Raw genomic sequence first — 20,374 nt, 5'->3', positions numbered from 1 at the left:
TCTAAGCCACACTCGAATCTAAGCTGCACCTGAAAAATGAGACTCGAAATCAATGAAAAAAATTTTCCCGAATCTAAGCCACACCTGAAATTTGAGACTCGAAATTCAAGGGAGAGAAAAATTTTAGGCCGCACCTCCAAATCGAAACAAAGTTGGTCCATTGTAATATGAGACACAATTTAGGTCAAATGAATGATGATACAGCTATAGTAGTTTGGTTCGAGTCGTAAGCTTAGCAGTTAAGCTTTACCAGGTAACCATTGCTATGTGTCAGGCGCTCCATCCGTATTTATACGGGTACTCTTCCTTTTTCACATGCTTCGTCTGGTTTGAATCGATTGCTTATTTTTCTTTGATCTGATAAGTGCTGTTCTCTTTGTTATAGGTCTTTACATCACTCTAAGCTGAAAGTGTGTTATTGTACTGTGTCGTGCATTGTTTGTCGCATTCTGATAGTGTGTGTTTACGACCTGTCGCCGCTCGCGGCATGGCTTGCTTTTGTGCGCGCTACCACCGCTTACGATAAAAAAAAGAAAGAAATTGTCTCATTAGCAAAACAATGGCAAGAGACTGCTATTTGTTGTTACTTACACTGCTGCTTTCTTTGATAATGATCAACAAGAACCAAATAATAGACTGTGTTCAGATGTTCTGAACGAGAGGTTGGCTAAAATTTTTCGCCACTTGAAAATCTTTGGAGATGCCTCTTTTGTACATTACATTCAACACAGAAATTAGAGTCATCTTAGATTTAAAAATCTGGTCAATTGCCGTGCTTCATTTCTGACTGTATCACTATTAAGCATAAGAATAATATGAATATAAACATGACATGATATGTATATTCTTCTGCGTTTGATGTTGTCTCACACTAGTTTCGTAGTTTATTAGGCAGACAGGATTTAAATGAGATAGTAGCAAACATGAAAGAATACATGGCAAAATGTTTATATTGGTATTATTCTTATGGTGAAGAGAATACTACATGTGATTCACAATTCATAGAAGTTCCTATTAGCAACCATCTCTTCTCACAGGTAGGAAAAAATTAAGAACTTAGAGTTGGCCATATTGACAAACATCCCATACAGTCTTGCCAGTCGGATTTTCATAGTACATTGAAATGCTGCTACATTCGATGATGAACAATACGGAATTTTATTTTTCAGAACTTCTGCTTACTTTGCACTCGATTCTACGCCACAGGCGGTTTTTTTGGATTACTAAAACCGGAAAAAAAGTGCTTCTTAGATTCAAGCAAATACGGTAATCATCTTGGGAAGAGGCAGACATGGAATACTTCACCTGGGACATGAGGGTCCTAGGGGTTCCCTCAGCTGGAAAAATACTCAATAACACATGTACTCTGGCAGTCGATGATATGGGGGCTGGCTTGGGTGCATAGGGGAAATTCAACGACACATCGACAACTAAAAACCACAAGCTGCCCAAAAATAGACCTGCAAAATAGACCTACAAACTTGACATATATCCTGCCACAATAGTGCTGTCCAATCGGCCAAATAGGGAACTGGCACAGGGGTGTGGCTTGGTTCTGTGCAGAAACCCTGTGAACCTGCACCAGATATTTTATGTTACTAATGATCATCGGCCAGTGGACACAATGTCGTGTCAACTCCTTCATCCGAGTCATACCCAGTGAGATGCATTCAGCAACTTGAGAAGGGAATGAGGCAGTGCCAGGGGAACGACGACTTGACAGCATTGCCCTTCTGTGACATGCATGACGATATCCTGGACAATGTTGAGTTGATCACATAAGAAAAAATATGTACAGTACACTGGATCTACACCCGAAGAGAGACTCGAACTCGGGACCTTTGCCTTTCACGGGCAAGTGCTCTACCAATTGAGCTACCGAAGCATGACTCATGACCCATCCTCACAGTTTTACTTCCGCCAGTATCACATCTCCTACCTTCCAAACTTCAGAGGTCCTGAACACGAGTCTTTGTCCGGCACACAGTTTTAATCTGCCAGAAAGTTTCATAACCAGCGCACACTCCATTGCAGAGTGAAAATTTCATTCTGGAAACATCCTCCAGACTGTGGCTAAGCCATGTCTCCGCAATATCCTTTCTTCCAGTAGTGCTAGTCCTGCAAGATTCACAGGAGAACTTCTGTGAAGTTTGGAAGGTAGGAGACGAGGTACTGGCGGAAGTAAAATTGTGAGGACAGGTCGTGAGTCATGCTTGGGTAGCTCAGTTGGTAGAGCACTTGCCCACGAAAGGCAAAGGTCCCGAGTTCGAGTCTCGGTCCGGCACACAGTTTTAATCTGCCAGGAAATTTCAAAACCAGCACACACTCCACTGCAGAGTGAAAAATTTCATTCTGGAAACATCCCCCAGGCTGTGGCTGAGCCATGTCTCTGCAATATCCTTTCTTCCAGTAGTGCTAGTCCTGCAAGGTTCGCAGTAGAACTTCTGTGAAGTTTGGAAGGTAGGAGACGAGGTACCGGCAGAAGTAAAATTGTGAGGTCGGGTCGTGACTCGTGCTTGGGTAGCTCAGTTGGTAGAACACTTGTTTGCGGAAGGCAAAGGTCTCGAGTTCAAGTCTCAGTCCTGCACACAGTTTTAATCTGGCAGGAAGTTTGAAAACCAGCACACACTCCGCTGCAGAGTGAAAATTTCATTCTGTAAGTGATTAGGATTGGTAGTAGGGACAGCAAACTGAGTGAAAATGTTATAAGTGCTTTATCCAAAAATTACCTCTTGTAGTTAATCAGAGAACCAACTCGAGAAGATAATATTTTAGGCCTGGTGGTGGTGAACAGACCCAAACTTTTTGACTTGGATAGGTTTGAACAGGGAATTGGTGAATCGTAAGGCATCACTGAATGCAGCTGTAAATGGGAATACAATGAACTGTAGGAAGATCTTTCTGTTTAGCATGAACGACAAGAGACAGACTTCAGCTTATACGAAAATTTCATCTTCAGCACTTCAAATGTTGAGCTTCAGTGGACAAAGATCAAGAGCATAATACAATACACTTTGGACAGATATGTGCAGAACAAAATTATGAGGGATGGAAAAGACACACTGTGGATTGACATCCTCGTTAGAAAGTTGCTACGAAATCAAGGAGAATTTTAAATACAACCAAAGCCTCATAGACTAACAAAAACTGCACAGACCCAAAATTAGTGTAAGGAGGGCTATGCATGAGGCGTTCAATGAATTCAAAGTAAAATTCTGTCTACAAACTTGACATAAAATCCTAAGAAGTTTCAGTCATGCGTTGAGTCAGTAAATGGATTGAAGCCATCTGTCTAGATACTCAGTGACCATAATGGCATTGAAATCGAGGATGACACAGAAAAGGCCAAAATACTAAACATCTTTTTCCAAAACTTGTTTGACAGAGGAAGATCCCACATATTTCTTCTTTTAAATTCCCCACAGTCGTTTAATGAACAAAGTAAGAGCATATGGACTATCAGACCAATTGTGTGATTGGATTGAAGAGATCCTAGATAACAGATCACAGCATGTCATTCTCAATGGAGAGAAGTCTTCTGAAGTAAGAGGGATTTCAGGTGTGCCGCAGGGTTGTGTCGTAGGACCGTTGCTATTCACAATATACATAAATGACCTTGTGGATGACATTCGGAAGTTCACTGAGGCTTTTTGCAGTTGATGCGGTGGTATATCGAGAGGTTGTAACAATGGAAAATTGTACTGAAATGCAGGAGGATCTGCAGAGAATTGACGCACAGTGCAGGGAATGGCAATTGAATCTCAATGTAGACAAGTGTAACGTGCTGTGAATACATAGAAAGAAAGATCCCTTATCATTTAGCTACAATATAGCAGGTCAGCAACTGGAAGCAGCTAATTCCATAAATTATCTGGGAGCACGCATTAGGAGTGATTTAAAATGGAATGATCATATAAAGTTGATCGTTGGTAAAGGAGATGCCAGACTGAGATTCATTGGAAGAATCCTAAGGAAATGCAATCCAAAGACAAAGGAAGTAGGTTACAGTACACTTGTTCGCCCACTGCTTGAATACTGCTCAGCAGTGTGGGATCCGTACCAGATAGGGTTGATAGAAGAGATAGAGAAGATCCAATGGAGAGCAGCGCGCTTCATTACACAATCATTTAGTTATCGCGAAAGCGTTACGAATAAGATAGATAAACTCCAGTGGAAGACTCTGCAGGAGAGACGCTCAGTAGCTCGGTACGGGCTTTTGTTGAAGTTTCGAGAACACACCTTCACTGAGGAGTCAAGCAGTATATTTTTCCCTCCTACGTATATCTCGCGAAGAGACCATGAGGATAAAATCAGAGAGATTAGAGCCCACACAGAGGCATACCAACAATCCTTCTTTCCACGAACAGTACGAGACTGTAATAGAAGGGAGAACCGATAGAGGTACTCAAGGTACCCTCTGCCACACACTGTCAGGTGGCTTGCGGAGTATGGATGTAGATGTATATGTAGATGTAAATGAATGACAAAATGACAGATATCAACATAAGTGACAAAGGGGTAAAAAGTTACTGAAATTGCTCAACAGAGGAAAGGCCACTGAACCTGACAGGACATCAGTTAAGTTCCATGCGGAATATGTGAAAGAACTTGCCCCTCTTCTAGCAGCAATGAACTGTAGGTCTCTGAGTAGTCAAGCATTTCTAATGATTGGAAAAAAGCACAGATCATTCCTGTTTTCAAGAAGGGTCTTTGAACAGATGCAGAAAAATATAAGCCTATATCTCTGTCGTCAGCTTGATATAGAATTTTACACCATGCTTTGTGCTCATGTATAATGACATTTCTGGAGACTGAAAATCTACTGTGTAGGAATCAAAATGGTATTCAAACACAATGATTGTGTGAAACACACCTCTCTGTTTGTCAAAGAGATCCAGAAAGTAGTACATGAAGGCATCCAGATAGATACCATGTTCCTTGGCTTCCCAAAGGTGTTTCATACAGTTCCTTGCTGCCATCTAATGGACAGGATATGAATATATGGAATATCAGACCAAATGTGTGATGTGATTTAAGAGTTTCTAGCAAACAGAACACAGCACATCATTTTAAAGGGAGAGAAGTTTTCAGATGTAAAAGTGACTTTGGGTGTGTCCTAAGGTAGTGCTGTAGGACATCACTTTTCGCATTACAGTCCGCCGAAAAAAAAGGGCCATGGTGTAACTGGTAGTCCATCATAGTAGGAGTATATGGTAAAATGTTCAGAACAAGTGAAACACCCGTCACAGTAAAGTATGCCCAAACAGTCCAATCAACACACAGTGGAACCTGCAGACACACCAAATGTGATCATGAGTTGTAACTGATGACACTCCCCCCCTCCCCCTGCCCCATGTCAAGAAGCCTGGGATGGACCACAAGGGTAGTGTGTGAATACACTTTACCATAGGCTGCTCACCATGTCCGTGCCATAGACATGTACGTCCATCACTAACATGCAGACAGAACCTACTCTCATCACTAAAGGAAACAGAGAGCCATTTCGTTCTCCAGTCAACACCAGACTTGCCATACTTGTCAGAGTTCTGGTGTCAGTAGTAGCCTGGCCAGAGCCACATGTGATCTTAGTCCTGCTGCAAGCAGACAGTTCCCAATTGTCCTTGACAGTCCCATCAGGTGTAACATGTGCACAGATTTCTTCCCTGAATGCTGCTTTTGGACGTTGTTCAACAGGAGTACATATTTGTTGGCAGGGCATCTTTGTACCCTTAAATGAATGTTACACACACACGGTTTACCTCTAAACTCATCACCGTTACCACCTGTAGAGTGGACACTTTGGGTGCACAGACAGGCCTCCAGACTGCCATCTGATCATCTTTTATCATCATAAATGAGTCACTGGCACTATAACACCTCAGTAAGGGAGTGTTGTACCCTGGTGGCGCTGAACACACTCCTCAAGGCTGTTGCATTTCTTTTTTCCATTCCATGAGGCTTTTCATGGATGATGCTATTGTCTACAGTGAATCTGCAGTGCTAGAAAATTGTACAAAATGCATGAAGCCTCGCAAATGATCAACACTTATTGCAGTGAGTTGCAATTGACCCTCAACATAAACAAATGTAATGTATTGTCAATACATAGACAAGAATACTCACTTGAAGCAGTTACTTCCATAAAATATCTAAGAGTACGTGTAAAGAGTGATTTGAAGTTGCATGATCACAAGAAATTAAGCACATGTAAGGCAGATGCCGGACTGAGATTCATTTGAAGAGTCCTCGGGGAATGTAATCTGTTATAGTAACTTCCAAAACACTTGGTTCAATCAATACTTGAATACTGCTCATCAGTCAGAGATCTACATCAAATAGGATTGATAGAGAAGATCCATAGAGGAGGAGCACACAAGTGGCAAACGCTGCAAGAGAGGCACTCTGCATCATGGTATGATCTACTCTTTAAATTCTGAGAGTGTACATTCCTAGAAGAGTCAACCAATATATTGCTTCATCTTACATATTTCTCATAAAAAGACCATAATAATAAAATTAGAAAGATTCGAAACCACACAGAGGCTTACCAGCAATCGTTCTTTCTTGAACCACTTGCAAATGGAACTGTAAAGGGGTAATCACTGGTGGCACACAATCTACCATCCGCCACTACCACACACCATAAGGTGACTTGTGGAATATAGATGTAGATGTGGAACTGTCTCATACCATTTTATCTCATAATTCTATTATGTTTAGATACATTCTTTAAGAAAACACTATATCTATCATCATATTTTTTGTGTATTGGTTACTGTACATTAACATTCTGTGTTTCAGGTGACAGGGATTTATTCCAGGCTCTTGTTTTTGACGCCATAGCAACAGAATCTTTTCAGCAGAATCTGAGCAGTTTGCACAAGGATGACAAGGGGTAAGTTATAGTAAAATGTTCAGAACTGAAAGCATGTTATCTTCGATCCTCCAGCAATAAAGACTTGTACTCAAAGATGAAAATTCAGTTTTCTACATCACAATCAACACCACGTGCACTGAGTTTCAAGTAGCTTGGCACATTTTACACAGCACTACTTTATATTATCTGATGGCCTGTTTTCATGCTGTCTCTAGTTAGATTAAAATAAGTTTGTGATTGTCAGTCATCAGTGTTAGGGGGCATTGTTGCCAGCCATGGCACCATGTGTTGCGTGCTCATGCATTCAGTTGTTGAGCATCTGCTGTGAGCAACAACAGTGTCTGTACTTTTAATTGTGGCTATTGCCTTTGTCATTGTTGGAAAGATTGTACTGAAAGCACCAGCACCAGCAGCAATGGCTGTGATGTGTATTTTGGTATCATGGTTACATGTATGAAGATAAGTAGCACAAATAGGACAGTTGTTCACTCGTTGTTATCAAAAACTTCACTCTGTCGAATAAATTTAAAAAATGCAAATTGTGATCATAAGCTACAGCATCAATTAATGCACACCACTGTGTTTTATGAAGAATATTATACCCAAAAGCCCTGGGTAGAAAAGCACATAACAATAGAAATAAAGATTATTAGTCACTATATAATTAAGGCATTTAATGATCGGAAGACTCATAAAGAGGAAGACAGAAAAGTTTGCTGGGCTTTCAGACAATTTTTTTCTTCTTCGCTAACTAAAACACACACACACAGTCAGGCTGCAATTCTAGCACACTGTAGCTCTGTTTGTATGGACATTATCTGAAAGCTCAACAACTGTTTCAATCTTGTTTATATGCCTGTTCATCACTCAGTGTTTCAATTCAACTATACATTGAATTTCCTTTACTCCTCCATTACACTTAGACTTTGACTATGTTGACATATTATAAAGAGTAACCATTATTGAATGTTGTAATATATGGAGTGATTAAATTTAAGTTAAACTTTCAAAACGCTGTAGAAATAACACTACTGGTCAGAATGACATCAAATTGCAACGGAATATTATCAGAGAAGGGGAAAAACATATGGCAGAAGAAGAAAAATAGTGTGAAAAGTAAATGAAAATGCCTGTCATGTGCACGACCCATTGAAATTGGTATAAACACACCAGGTACACAGCTTTTCCTTCTTTCGTGTCTGCGATGTTCGCCATGACTGTCTCAATGCAGAATTGTGCTCTGCTTATAAAGTTGTATTACAAGAGAGATGACAGTTCACATGTCACTCTGCAGTAGTTCTGGACACTGAACGATTTGAAAACAGGCATTGGTCCAATGACTGCCGTGGGCCTGGAGAAAATGATTTGGAAATTTGAAAAGACGGGTTCTTTTGGTGTGCAACCTGGTAGAGGGAGGAAACAAATTGATTTGATGTCAATGGAAGCCGTGGCCACAGTAATGCAGGAGGAGACGAGTGGTGGTGTGCAAACGTGTAGTGCACAGAGAATTGCCCGAACATCGGACATACCCATGAGCATGGTGCGTAAAATCCTATGAAACATCCTTCTTTGCTATCCATTCAAAATTACCCATATGCATGAGTTGCAATGCAATAAGATGAAATAACTGGGGTACAGACAAATATCTAGTGAAACAGGATAGCCTACCTCCAAAGGACAGTTTAAAAAAAAGACTGTAAATGCAATGCAGTTCCAATACTTGATTTTGGCCATGTGGGAAAGAGAAATGTGAGAGATGCCGATAGAGTTTGTGTGGCATTCTAGGAAAGCTTCAGGCACTGCATGGCATTCTTCTATTGTATAACATGTGTTTAATCCAGAGTGCAGAGCGATTCAACTCTCCTTCAAATTTAAAAACCATTTTGATAATTTGGCCATATTTTGTATACAACAGAGTATGACATAAAGAACGCCAAATGTAAGGCACATACTAACAATTCTTTTCGTTGTAAAATACCTGCTGTAGGTTTCTTAATTCGGAAGCTTCGTGTAACTAGAATCAATGACAAAAAGGCAGCCAGTTCATTATCAAGCTGCAAAGTGAGATTACCAGATGAAAAAGAATCCATTTTTTGTACCCAAATACTTTTCTTTGTAATCATACTGAGTGGGCTGCTTCATTTCAATTATTACAGAGAGCAGCATGTGACAGAAAATATTTGTGTTTTGACATTCCTTCAGCCTGTCTTTCACATATCTACCATCACGTGGCCCTAGCTAATACATGGCTTTCCTTTTGCAGATACTTTGTTTCTGCAATCCTTGTGTTAAATGTAATATATGCCAATCTACTGCAATGCCTGTAGTTGTACGTACAAAATATACAACAAGTGAGCCTTGGGAGCCCAAGTAACAGCTGGTGACAGGTGACCCATAATACTCAATGCACTGCGACAACAATCACAAAATTATTTTGTGACTGTAAATACTGTCCAGCATTTCTGTGATAATCAGAAGTTGACAATTTTGTTGCTCATGTGCTAAGAGAGTGGAAAGGAGTAGGGAAGAGACTGAGTTGAAAGTAACTGCCTCCACATTTCATGTTTACAATAATTGAGCACAGAAGATATTTATTTTGCTGTAAATTTGTTTAGTTTTAAATCTTCATTCTAGAGCATGTATTGTCATTCCCAGAAGGTTTAAAAATTTACAAAACATGAACTATAAAAAAATCGTTGCTGTTTTCAGTCAGTTGATTTTCACGTTACAGGTGAAACCTTTTTTTGGAATAAAAGGAAATGATTATTTTCATTTGCAAAACAGGTCTAACAAAAGTAAACTGAGTGTATTATTAAGGCATTGCAAGCTACCAGGCATTTGAGTAGATACCAAAGCAATGCTTTCTGACAAATTTCTTACAGAACTGAATGAGAATTTTGTATTCATAACACATCTTATGGAATTAATTACTATAAAGCAAAAATTCACTAATGTATAAAATTAGCACACATCACTGTGAGATATTCATTAGTCTACATTCATGTAAAATATAACTATTCTAGGACTCGTATAAGTCATTTTGTGCAGATAAAGATTGTCTATGTCTCTTGCACCTTTGGCTGTAAATGAAAGGTATAATATGACTTAAGGCCTTCTTATTTATTTTACCTGCAACATTGTATTTAAATTTATATGCAAATTATTATATTCTGTAATAAAATAACAGCAAACTTGAAACTTCCTGGCAGATTCAAACTGTGTGCCAGACCAAGACTCGAACTCGGGACCTTTGCCTTTCGCGGGCAAGTGCCCTACCAACTGAGCTACCCAAGCATGACTCACGACCCATCCTCACAGCTTCAATTCCACCAATAGCTCGTCTCATTCTGGAAACAGCAAACTTATAGAAGCATTACTCAGCAATCCATATAAACCTCATTTCTGTTTTTGTGTGCTGCTGCGTTACATAATGGAGCATGACATGCTTTACTCTTTATTTGCTCCTCACCAAGATGTAAAATAAGTGTATTTCAAGATAAATCAAACAATGGATAATCCAGGATGCGATGGAACAATATTATGAAAAGGAAGGTTGCTGCTCACCAAATAGCGAAGACACTCAGTCAAAGATAGGCACAACAAAAAGACTGTCACAAATAAAGCTTTTGGCCAGTAATGCCTTCATCCACAATAGATGATAAACACACGCACACACACACACACACACACACACACACACACACACACACACACACACACACACACACACACTGATGCAAATGCAACTCATACACACAACTGCACCCCCCAGGGGGTCCACAACTCTTTTGTGGATACGTGCGTGGCGAGCACGGGGCCCCGAGCCATTGCAGCCTTCTTTCTCTCCCGGGCTGCATTTCCTTTCCCTTCCCCTCCTTTCCCCTCCATACCCCTTTACCCTCGCCCTCTCCTCTCCCTCTATTGGTGTCCTTGCTTATGTTGGCCCCCGCTATCCTCCTGGTTCTGTTGGTTTTACACTCCGGCTTTGTTGCGTAACCATCTCCTCCTTTCGGCATTCCTTGGTCCCCTCTGGGGTTTGACCTCCATTCCAAAATTTCTCTTCCGTAGTGTGAGCCATTTGGGGAAGAGCACCTTACCTAGTGTCTCCGACGTGTGCCCTCCTAGTATATTCCACCTTTTCTTCTACGTCGTTGTCTGATGCTAGGGTGCATAGCCAGCACGGTAGCCAGCCCGTGTGGTGGGGTCGCTATGTACCCTTTTGGTTGAGCCCCCTGAACACACAGGGATCACACTTCTGATACCTGAGCTGTGACCTCCTCATGCATGCCTTGGAGTGGTTGCTCGTCATCCTGGAGCATCGGAACTCCCGGCAATGGCCGCCGTGCCAGACGGCCCTTGCTGTGGCTGGGTGGCGCCCGTGAGGAGAGCCCCTGATCGGAGTGGGTGGTATCAGGGCGGACGCTATGCAGATGAAACGCATAAGGGTCCAAACCTCTGGCCGCTCTTCTGCGGCCGTCTCTCTGCGTGGTACTGATTCCTCAAGTGCTGCTTCTCTTGCCCCTTCGGCCTTCCCTTCCGTGGCTACCCCCTGGGAGGAGGATCAGGCCCGTCGTCTAGGGGCAAAGCCTTTCCCCCGTTATCTAGTTTGCACCAGGACTGATGGAGATACTTTCACCAGTGTCAAACCTTTATTCTTTGTGGAACACATTGAAGACAAGTTCGGCGAAGTGGACTCCCTGAGCAAGATGCGGTCGGGTTCGTTACTGATAAAAACTGCTTCGGCTGCCCAATCTGCGGCCCTTCGTGCCTGTACCCATCTTGGCACAATTCCCGTGTCCATTACCCCTCACCAGTCTCTAAATATGGTACAAGGTGTGATTTTTCACAGAGACCTGATCCTTCAAACTGATGAGGAACTTCGGGACAATCTCGGACGGCGGGGTGTTCACTTTGTTCGGCGTGTTCAGAAGGGTCCTAAAGATAATCGTATTGATACTGGTGCCTTTATCCTGGCCTTTGAAGGGGATACCCTTCCTGAGAAAGTTAAGATTATGGTCTATCGCTGTGATGTGAAGCCGTACATCCCACCTCCTATGCGGTGTTTTAAGTGCTTGCGTTTTGGCCACATGTCTTCTCGCTGTACCCAGGACCCTCTCTGTGGTGACTGTGGACGTCCACTCCATGAGGGGAGTCCCTGTGTTCCCCCTCCTGTATGTGTAAATTGTCATGGTAGTCATTCTCCACGTTCAGCAGATTGCCCAGTCTATAAGAAAGAAAAAAAGATACAGGAGTATAAGTCTCTTGATCGTTTAAGCTACACAGAGGCCCGTAAGAAATATGCACGATTGCACCCTGTGTCCATGACATCTAGTTACGCCTTGGTTACATCTTCATCCCTTCCTCCCCCTTCCTTACCCCCGTCCCGGACCCCTCTCCTTCCCCCCTCCCCTGCGGCTCCCACACCTTCTCCTCTGGGCGCCGCTCCCCCTCCCCAGCCGGAGAAGTGTCCCACTCCTTCGGCGTCTGCCGGTCAAGGGCGCCTCTCCCGGGATGCCCCTTCCCGGCACCTTCCAGGCCAAAGGTCTGCTGCAGCGCGGCGACCGCGAGAGCCGCGGTCTATCGGCCCCCAGGTCGCCCGGTCTCTTTCTGTTCCTGATCTTGCTGCAGCTGGCTCCATTATGCCACACAGCCCTCCTCGATCTCAGCCTGAAAAGAAGAAGAAACATAAGTCCCGGGACAAAGAGCCTCTGGTGTCACCGGAGGTCCCTTCCCCGGCTTCACAACCGGATTCTGACCTGTCGTTTATGGATGTCGCCCCCTCCTTGTCGGTGACGGGTGGGGACCCGGCGGTATGACTGGATTTAGCGTGTTCAGCCCTCATTTAAACCATCGTTCTGTGGTTCTCCAATGGAATTGTAATGGCTACTATCGTCACCTTCCGGAATTGAAATCCCTTCTTTCGTCCTACTCAGCAGCTTGTGTGGTTCTCCAGGAATCTCATTTTACTGATGCTCACTCACCGACCCTCCGTGGGTTCCGTGTTTTCTGTCGAAATCGGGTCGGACCCTTGCGGGCTTCTGGTGGCGTTTGTACGTTGGTCCGTACAGACATTGCTAGCACGTGGATTCCTCTCCAAACTACATTGGAAGCAGTTGCTGTTAGGGTCCACTTAGACTCTGCAGTCACAGTATGCAATCTTTATCTCCCTCCTGACAGGACTCTTACACCTGCTGCCTTAACCACCCTTCTTCAGCAACTTCCTCCTCCCTTCCTCCTCCTTGGGGATTTTAATGCTCATCATCCTTTGTGGGGCAGTGCCTTTCCATCTAGACGAGGTCTTCTTATCGACCAATTTATTGCAGACCACGACCTGTGCCTTCTTAATGATGGCTCCCCTACTCATTTCAGTGCTGGTCATGGTACCTTTTCTGCCATTGATCTTTCTCTTTCTTCTCCCTCTCTCCTCCCTTCATTACACTGGTCGCCACACGACGACCTTTGTGATAGTGACCATTTCCCGTTGCTTTTCACGCTCCCTTCCCACTCCCCGATGGAGAGGTTACCTCGTTGGTCTTTCCACCGCGCCGATTGGCCTCTATATACTGCACAGGTCGAGTTTTCTCCCTCTTTGTCGGGTTGTATTGATGACGTCCTACGTGACGTGTCTGACGCGATTGTTCGCGCTGCTAACCTTGCTGTCCCGCGCTCATCTGGACAATTTCGTCGTCGGCAAGTCCCGTGGTGGAGTACGGCCATTGCCATTGCCATCCGTGATCGCCGTCGAGCTTTGCAACACTTTAAGAGGCACCCATCTGTAGCCAGCCTTTCTACCTTTAAGCGCCTTCGCGCTAAAGCCCGTTATTTAATCAAACAGAGCAAGCGGATATGTTGGGAACGATTCGTTTCTTCCCTTGGTTCCACTGTCCCTCTGTCACGGGTGTGGGCTACACTTCGCTCTCTCCAAGGTTGCCATCGGCAGTCCACCCTCCCAGGCCTTCACCTCCCAGATGGCATTTGTACGGACCCATTAGTTCTCGCAGAACATCTTGCGACCCATTTTGCAGTGGCATCAGCGTCTGCCTCCTATCCAGCTGCTTTCCTTCATCAAAAACAGCAGGCTGAAGCTGTCACCTTATGTTTCACCACTTGTGAGTCAGAATCTTACAACGAACCTTTCACTGAATGGGAATTTCTTTCTGCTCTATCTTCTTCTCATGATACGGCCCCTGGCCCAGATTCCAGTCATAACCAGCTGCTTCAACATCTCAGTGCTCCACAACGGCACCATCTTCTTCGGGTGTTTAACCGTATCTGGCTCCAGGGTGACTTCCCTTCTCAGTGGAGGGATAGCATTGTGGTTCCTGTCCTTAAGCCTGGTCAGAACCCCCTATCTGTTGACAGCTATCGGCCAATTAGTTTGACCAATGTTGGTTGTAAGTTACTTGAACGGCTGGTAGCCCGTCGGCTCACTTGGGTCCTCGAATCTCGGGATCTATTGTCCCCTTACCAGTGTGGCTTTCGAGAGGGACGATCTCCAATCGATCATTTGCTTCGCTTGGAATCCGCAGTTCGGCAGGCTTTTTCCCAGCGCTGCCATTTGGTTGCAGTGTTTTTTGACCTTCGCAAGGCCTATGACACGGCCTGGCGCCATCACATCTTACTAACCCTTCATCAGTGGGGTCTTCGGGTCCCACTCCCGATTTTTATCCGCCAGTTCCTGATCCATCGGTCATTCAGAGTTCGAGTTGGTACTGCTTTTAGTTCTCCACGGACCCAGGAGACGGGCATCCCACAGGGTTCTGTCTTGAGTGTCCTTCTTTTCCTCATTGCTATCGATGGACTTGTGGCCTCTGTCGGTCCCTTGGTCGCCCCTGCCCTGTATGTGGATGATTTCTGCATTTGGGTTAGTTCCTCCTCGATGCCATCTGCAGAACGGCAGCTCCAGGTGGCTATACGGCGTGCCTCTGCATGGACCCTCTCCCACGGGTTTCAATTCTCTCCTTTAAAATCGCGGGTGGTCCACTTCTGTCGCCGTACTACGGTCCACCCTGATCCAGAACTCTATCTCGCTGCACAAAGATTGCCTGTGGTTCCACAGTTTCGTTTCCTAGGTCTTCTTTTCGACAACAAGCTCACTTGGCTGCCCCATATCAGACTCCTGAAGGTAGGATGTTTCCGTAAACTCAATGTCCTTCGCTTCCTTGCCCACTCCTCCTGGGGTGCGGACCGTTCCCTCCTCCTCCGTCTTTATCGTGCTCTAGTTCTGTCACGTTTGGACTATGGTTGTCAAGTTTATGGTTCAGCTGCTCCTTCCACGCTGCACGTGCTGGATCCAGTCCACCATCGTGGTATCCGTTTGGCCACCGGTGCCTTCCCTACTAGCCCTGTTGATAGTCTCCTGGTTGAAGCTGGGATCCCCCCCCCCTTTCTGTTCGGCGGTCACAGCTTCTGGTGTCTTATGCCCTTACTATCCGTTCTTCTCCCGCTCATCCTTCCTATTCTATCCTATTCCCAGACCATGGACGTCGCCCGCCTGACTCCCGCCCTCGGGCGGGTTTACCGGTTGGGCTGCGCCTTGCGTCTCTTACCCGTAATTTTCGGCTTCCTTCTTTGTCCTGTCTTCCTTGCTCCCTCCCCTCCACCCCTCCTTGGTTAGTTCCTCGGCCTCGAATTCGGATGGATCTCCGCCGCGGTCCGAAAGATTCCATCCCCCCAGTGGTGTTCCGTTCCTTTTTCCGCCAAATTTTATGGGAGTTTCGGGATGCTGTTGTTTTTTACACTGATGGCTCTAAATCTGCTGATCATGTTGGGTATGCCTTCACGTCCTTTGTTGGAACGGAAAATCATCTACTGCCACCCTCATGTGGGGTGTTTACTGCGGAATTGATGGCAATTTCCCGGGCCCTTACCTTTATTAAACAATCCCAACACAACCGCGTTTTGTTATGTACGGACTCGATGAGTGGCCTTCTTGCTATTGACCGGTGTTTTTTGCGCCATCCCTTGGTCTCTGCCATCCATGACCATCTCGCTGATCTTCACCGTGCTGCTTGTTCCATTGCCTTCCTATGGGTCCCGGGCCATGTGGGTATCCCGGGTAATGAGCTCGCTGATCGTTTGGCTGGGGGAGCAGTTACTTACCCCCCGTTTTCTGTAACCCCTCCTGCAGCGGATTTACGGCTTCACATCAAATCCCACTTTGCACAGTCATGGGCCAATTCTTGGGAGGCTACTCCACTGTCTAATAAACTTCGTGCCATTAAGGTGAATACAGGCCCATGGCGTTCTTCCTTTAGCCTCTCCCGCAAGGACTCGACCACACTGTGTCGTCTCCGCATTGGCCATACCAGGCTGACCCATGGTTTCCTTTTGCGTGATGAGCCACCCCCGCTATGTGGTTGTGGAGCCTTCCAGTCAGTGGCCCACATTTTGGTTGAATGCCCCATTCTTTTGGCTCTGCGTGCTAAGTACAGACTCCCCCACACTTTACCTTTGATGTTGGCTGACGATTCCCGGATGGTCTCTCTGGTTCTAGATTTCCTCCGGGAGAGTGGTTTTTATTCTCAGTTTTAAAGTTTTTAATCTTCCTCTGGTGTTGGGGCAGGGCGGTGAGTGTTAGGGTGTCTCCCACTGTAGGCAGTGTTCAGAGATTCCCGATTCACCTCCCTGACCGGAATTCTCTTTTCTTTCCCTTTTACTCTGTTTTTACCCCTTCTTTTTAAGGCTTGGTTAGTTTTTCTATTCCCATACGTACTTTCTGCATTATAGCAGTTGTACCTTTTAAGTCACAGGTGGTCTTGCCTATGCTGTTTCAGCATAGTGTTGGGTTCGTTCTCTTGCCAACTTCCCTCATTTGTTTTTACTAATGACAACGTGACTGCCCTTTTACGTTTCCCCTTTATCCGTTTTATTTTTCTGACTATACTGAGATGTCCCGTTAGCAGAATGGAGTCTATTTGAAACAAGGGACTGATGACCTTGCTGTTTGGTCCCTTTAATCTCAAACAACCAACCAACCAACCACAACTGCAGTCACAGGCAACTGAAACCACACTGCCAGCAGCAGCACCAGTGCATATGAGAGAGGTGACTGGGTGAGAGTAAGGAGGAGGCTGGGGCAGAGAGGGGGAGGGATAGTAGGATAGGGGTGGCTTACAGTGAAGTGCTGCAGTTTAGATGCTGGGCAGTGGAGAGGGGAAGGGGGGGGGGGGGGGCAGAAAATAAGAGAACTAAAAAGACTGGGTGCGATGGTGGAATGGGAATAGGGACTGGGCTGGATGGGTGAGGACAGTAACTAATGAAGGTTGAGGCCAGGAGGGTTATGGGAATGTAGGAGGTTTTGCAGGGGAAGCTCTCACCTGCACAGTTCAGAAAAAGTTGGTGTTTTTGGGAAGGATCCATATGCAGGGTGTCTACAACCCGGGACCACCAGGAGATCCGGGAAAAACCCGGGAATTTTTTATCTGGGAGAAAACCGGGAAAAACTTGGGAATTTTTTTGAATTCTGGAAATTTTTCGTTGTCTTTGTTCTCAGTTAAATGTTTGTAATTTTGACTGGTAATAACCAATACTCTAACAAAGGATATTACTGTATCCTGCTACTGCAGAATAATACTGCAGCAATAAAACATGAACGAGAGAAAAAACTGAAATAAAACTTAAATTGCAAAAGAAATGTGCCATATGCAGCAGCACAGTGCTCATACAAGCATCTGCCAACAGCAAAATGTGTCAAAGGCTTTAGGAAGACTATGCAATGCTTCGTAACAACAAATTGCCTCCTGGTGTGCTCAAGCTGCCAGATTGCGCAGCAGCCCTGGATCTAGGTGTGTGTGTGTGTGTGTGTGTGTGTGTGTGTGTGTGTGTGTGTGTGTGTGTGTGTGTGTGTGTGTGTGTGTGTATGTATGTGTGTCCAGTGCACGTTGGTCTATCGATTATTCGTATTACTTTGAAGCGTGTCCCTGTCGGATTTTGAACACATTGTAAGTTGATTTCTGAATGAATCATAAGTTGATTTGTGAATGCGTGCATAGTGTACATGGTGTCTCTGTCAGTGGAATTCTCGTCACAGCTAGAAATAAACTTTCCTGCAGACAAAAGGGACTATACGAGCTGAGCAGAGTATAGCCGAACAAAAGGAAGCCAACCACTGTCTGATTATGTGGTTGATTGGGTTTGTGAATGATGAGCGTTGTTATGGTTACCAGTGAAATCCATAGATTCAGACTACCAGAGTGCGAATAAACAGCTAACAGGAATAACAGGTAAGAAAGATCACGTATTATCTTCTCGGTGTGTCCAAGAAAATGAAATTTTGACAGAAAATTTTTGGCCAGATCGTTATACTAGCAAGGGCCAGTTGTACAGTCTCCGGCTAGCAGCCGCTTTAAGGTCTGTTCTGGAAGTAGTGCGGAAAATGCGTTGTACGAACATGATGAACACATAATAATGCCTAATCCGAGAATAATTGCGGGATAACTAAACTGGTGATTCTGGCAGAATTAGTCAAGTTAACCGGTGAATAAGCTTTGACACTGGCACCAATAGATACAGTATTAGTGATGACAACATTGTTTGTTAGAACGAGGAAGGAGAAGAAACGGTGACATCACTTATATTATGGAAGAATATGACGATTCCAGATTTATATAAAAATTTCGCACTACTACTTTTCGATCTCGTGCTTGAGAAATTGGAGTGTATGAATAAAGAGTAAAACTATTTCCTAACATAAAGCTTTTTGCTTGTAGTAGGCCTAATAGGCATTTGATATTGGTACTTTGTGAGTTATATTCTGCCGTATTATAAAAATGACCATTTCTGCCAAAACAGTCTTGTTTATTTGGCGTGTGTTACAATTGCTGCAGTATTATAAAGGCCTATTTTGTTTTATCTCACAGACAGTGACAAAACACAGGCAATCAGGTCGAGAAACCACACCAGTCTTGGGCCTGTTTGTAATTACAGCTTTTTCAGTAGTAGACATCGACATTTCGATTTTTCATGTAGCAAAACATTTGACGAACTTTGATGAGGTAACATATCCTTTCGCAGAAAGGAAAGCACTCCATGTAAAGCTGTAGCAAGATTAGAGAGAAAAAAATTCTAGGAGCTAAGGATTGAAGAAATGTCTACTGTCTTGCTCGTCTCTTTTCTTTACTGGTTTTATGTATCCTATACTTAATTTCCATTGGAACTACTGACGGCCGTGGGAGAGCCAGTCCTGACAAAACTCTACCATCTGGTGAGCAAGATGTTTGAAACAGGCGAAATACCCTCAGACTTCAAGAAGAATGTAATAATTCCAATCCCAAAGAAAGCAGGTGTTGACAGATGTGAAAATTACCGAACTATCAGCTTAATAAGTCACAGCTGCAAAATACTAACACGAATTCTTTACAGACGAATGGAAAAACTAGTAGAAGCCAACCTCGGGGAAGATCAGTTTGGATTCCGTAGAAACACTGGAACACGTGAGGCAATACTGACCTTACGACTTATCTTAGAAGAAAGATTAAGGAAACGCAAACCTATGTTTCTAGCATTTGTAGACTTAGAGAAAGCTTTTGACAATGTTGACTGGAATACTCTCTTTCAAATTCTAAAGGTGGCAGGGGTAAAATATAGGGAGCGAAAGGCTATTTACAATTTGTACAGAAACCAGATGGCAGTTATAAGAGTCGAGGGACATGAAAGGGAAGCAGTGGTTGGGAAGGGAGTAAGACAGGGTTGTAGCCTCTCCCCGATGTTGTTCAATCTGTATATTGAGCAAGCAGTAAAGGAAACAAAAGAAAAATTCGGAGTAGGTATTAAAATTCATGGAGAAGAAATAAAAACTTTGAGGTTCGCCGATGACATTGTAATTCTGTCAGAGACAGCAAAGGACTTGCAAGAGCAGTTGAACGGAATGGATGGTGTCTTGAAGGGAGGATATAAGATGAACATCAACAAAAGAAAAACGAGGATAATGGAATGTAGTTGAGTTAAGTCGGGTGATGCTGAGGGCATTAGATTAGGAAATGAGACACTTAAAGTAGTAAAGGAGTTTTGCTATTTGGGGAGCAAAATAACTGATGATGGACGCAGTAGAGAGGATATAAAATGTAGACTGGCAATGGCAAGGAAATCGTTTCTGAAGAAGAGAAATTTGTTAACATCGAGTATAGATTTAAGTGTCAGGAAGTTATTTCTGAAAGTATTTGTGTGGAGTGTAGCCATGTATGGAAGTGAAACATGGACGGTAAATAGTTTGGACAAGAAGAGAATAGAAGCTTTTGAAATGTGGTGCTACAGAAGAATGCTGAAGATTAGATGGGTAGATCACATAACTAATGAGGAAGTATTGAATAGGATTGGGGAGAAGAGAAGTTTGTGGCACAACTTGACCAGAAGAAGGGATCGGTTGGTAGGACATGTTCTGAGGCATCAAGGGATCACCAATTTAGTATTGGAGGGCAGTGTGGAGGGTAAAAATCATAGGGGGAGACCAAGAGATGAATACACTAAGCAGATTCAGAAGGATGTAGGTTGCAGTAG

General features: G+C 44.0%; 1 protein-coding gene across 3 annotated transcripts in view; it reads left to right on the top strand.

Moving 5' to 3' along the window:
* LOC124798185 (voltage-dependent calcium channel subunit alpha-2/delta-3) overlaps positions 1-20,374 on the top strand; it is a 792,806-nt gene that overhangs the window by 570,480 nt on the left and 201,952 nt on the right. For all 3 annotated transcript variants that reach the window (XM_047261474.1, XM_047261473.1, XM_047261472.1), the window contains one exon: positions 6,802-6,895. In XM_047261474.1, the coding sequence (XP_047117430.1) occupies positions 6,802-6,895 (94 nt within the window). The remainder of the gene's footprint in view (positions 1-6,801; positions 6,896-20,374) is intronic.

This window comes from Schistocerca piceifrons, chromosome 5 (assembly GCF_021461385.2).
Source record: "Schistocerca piceifrons isolate TAMUIC-IGC-003096 chromosome 5, iqSchPice1.1, whole genome shotgun sequence".
Lineage (NCBI taxonomy): Eukaryota > Metazoa > Arthropoda > Insecta > Orthoptera > Acrididae > Schistocerca > Schistocerca piceifrons.
Note: the sequence above shows the minus strand (reverse complement) of the source record. Positions and strands in the feature narration are given on the sequence as shown.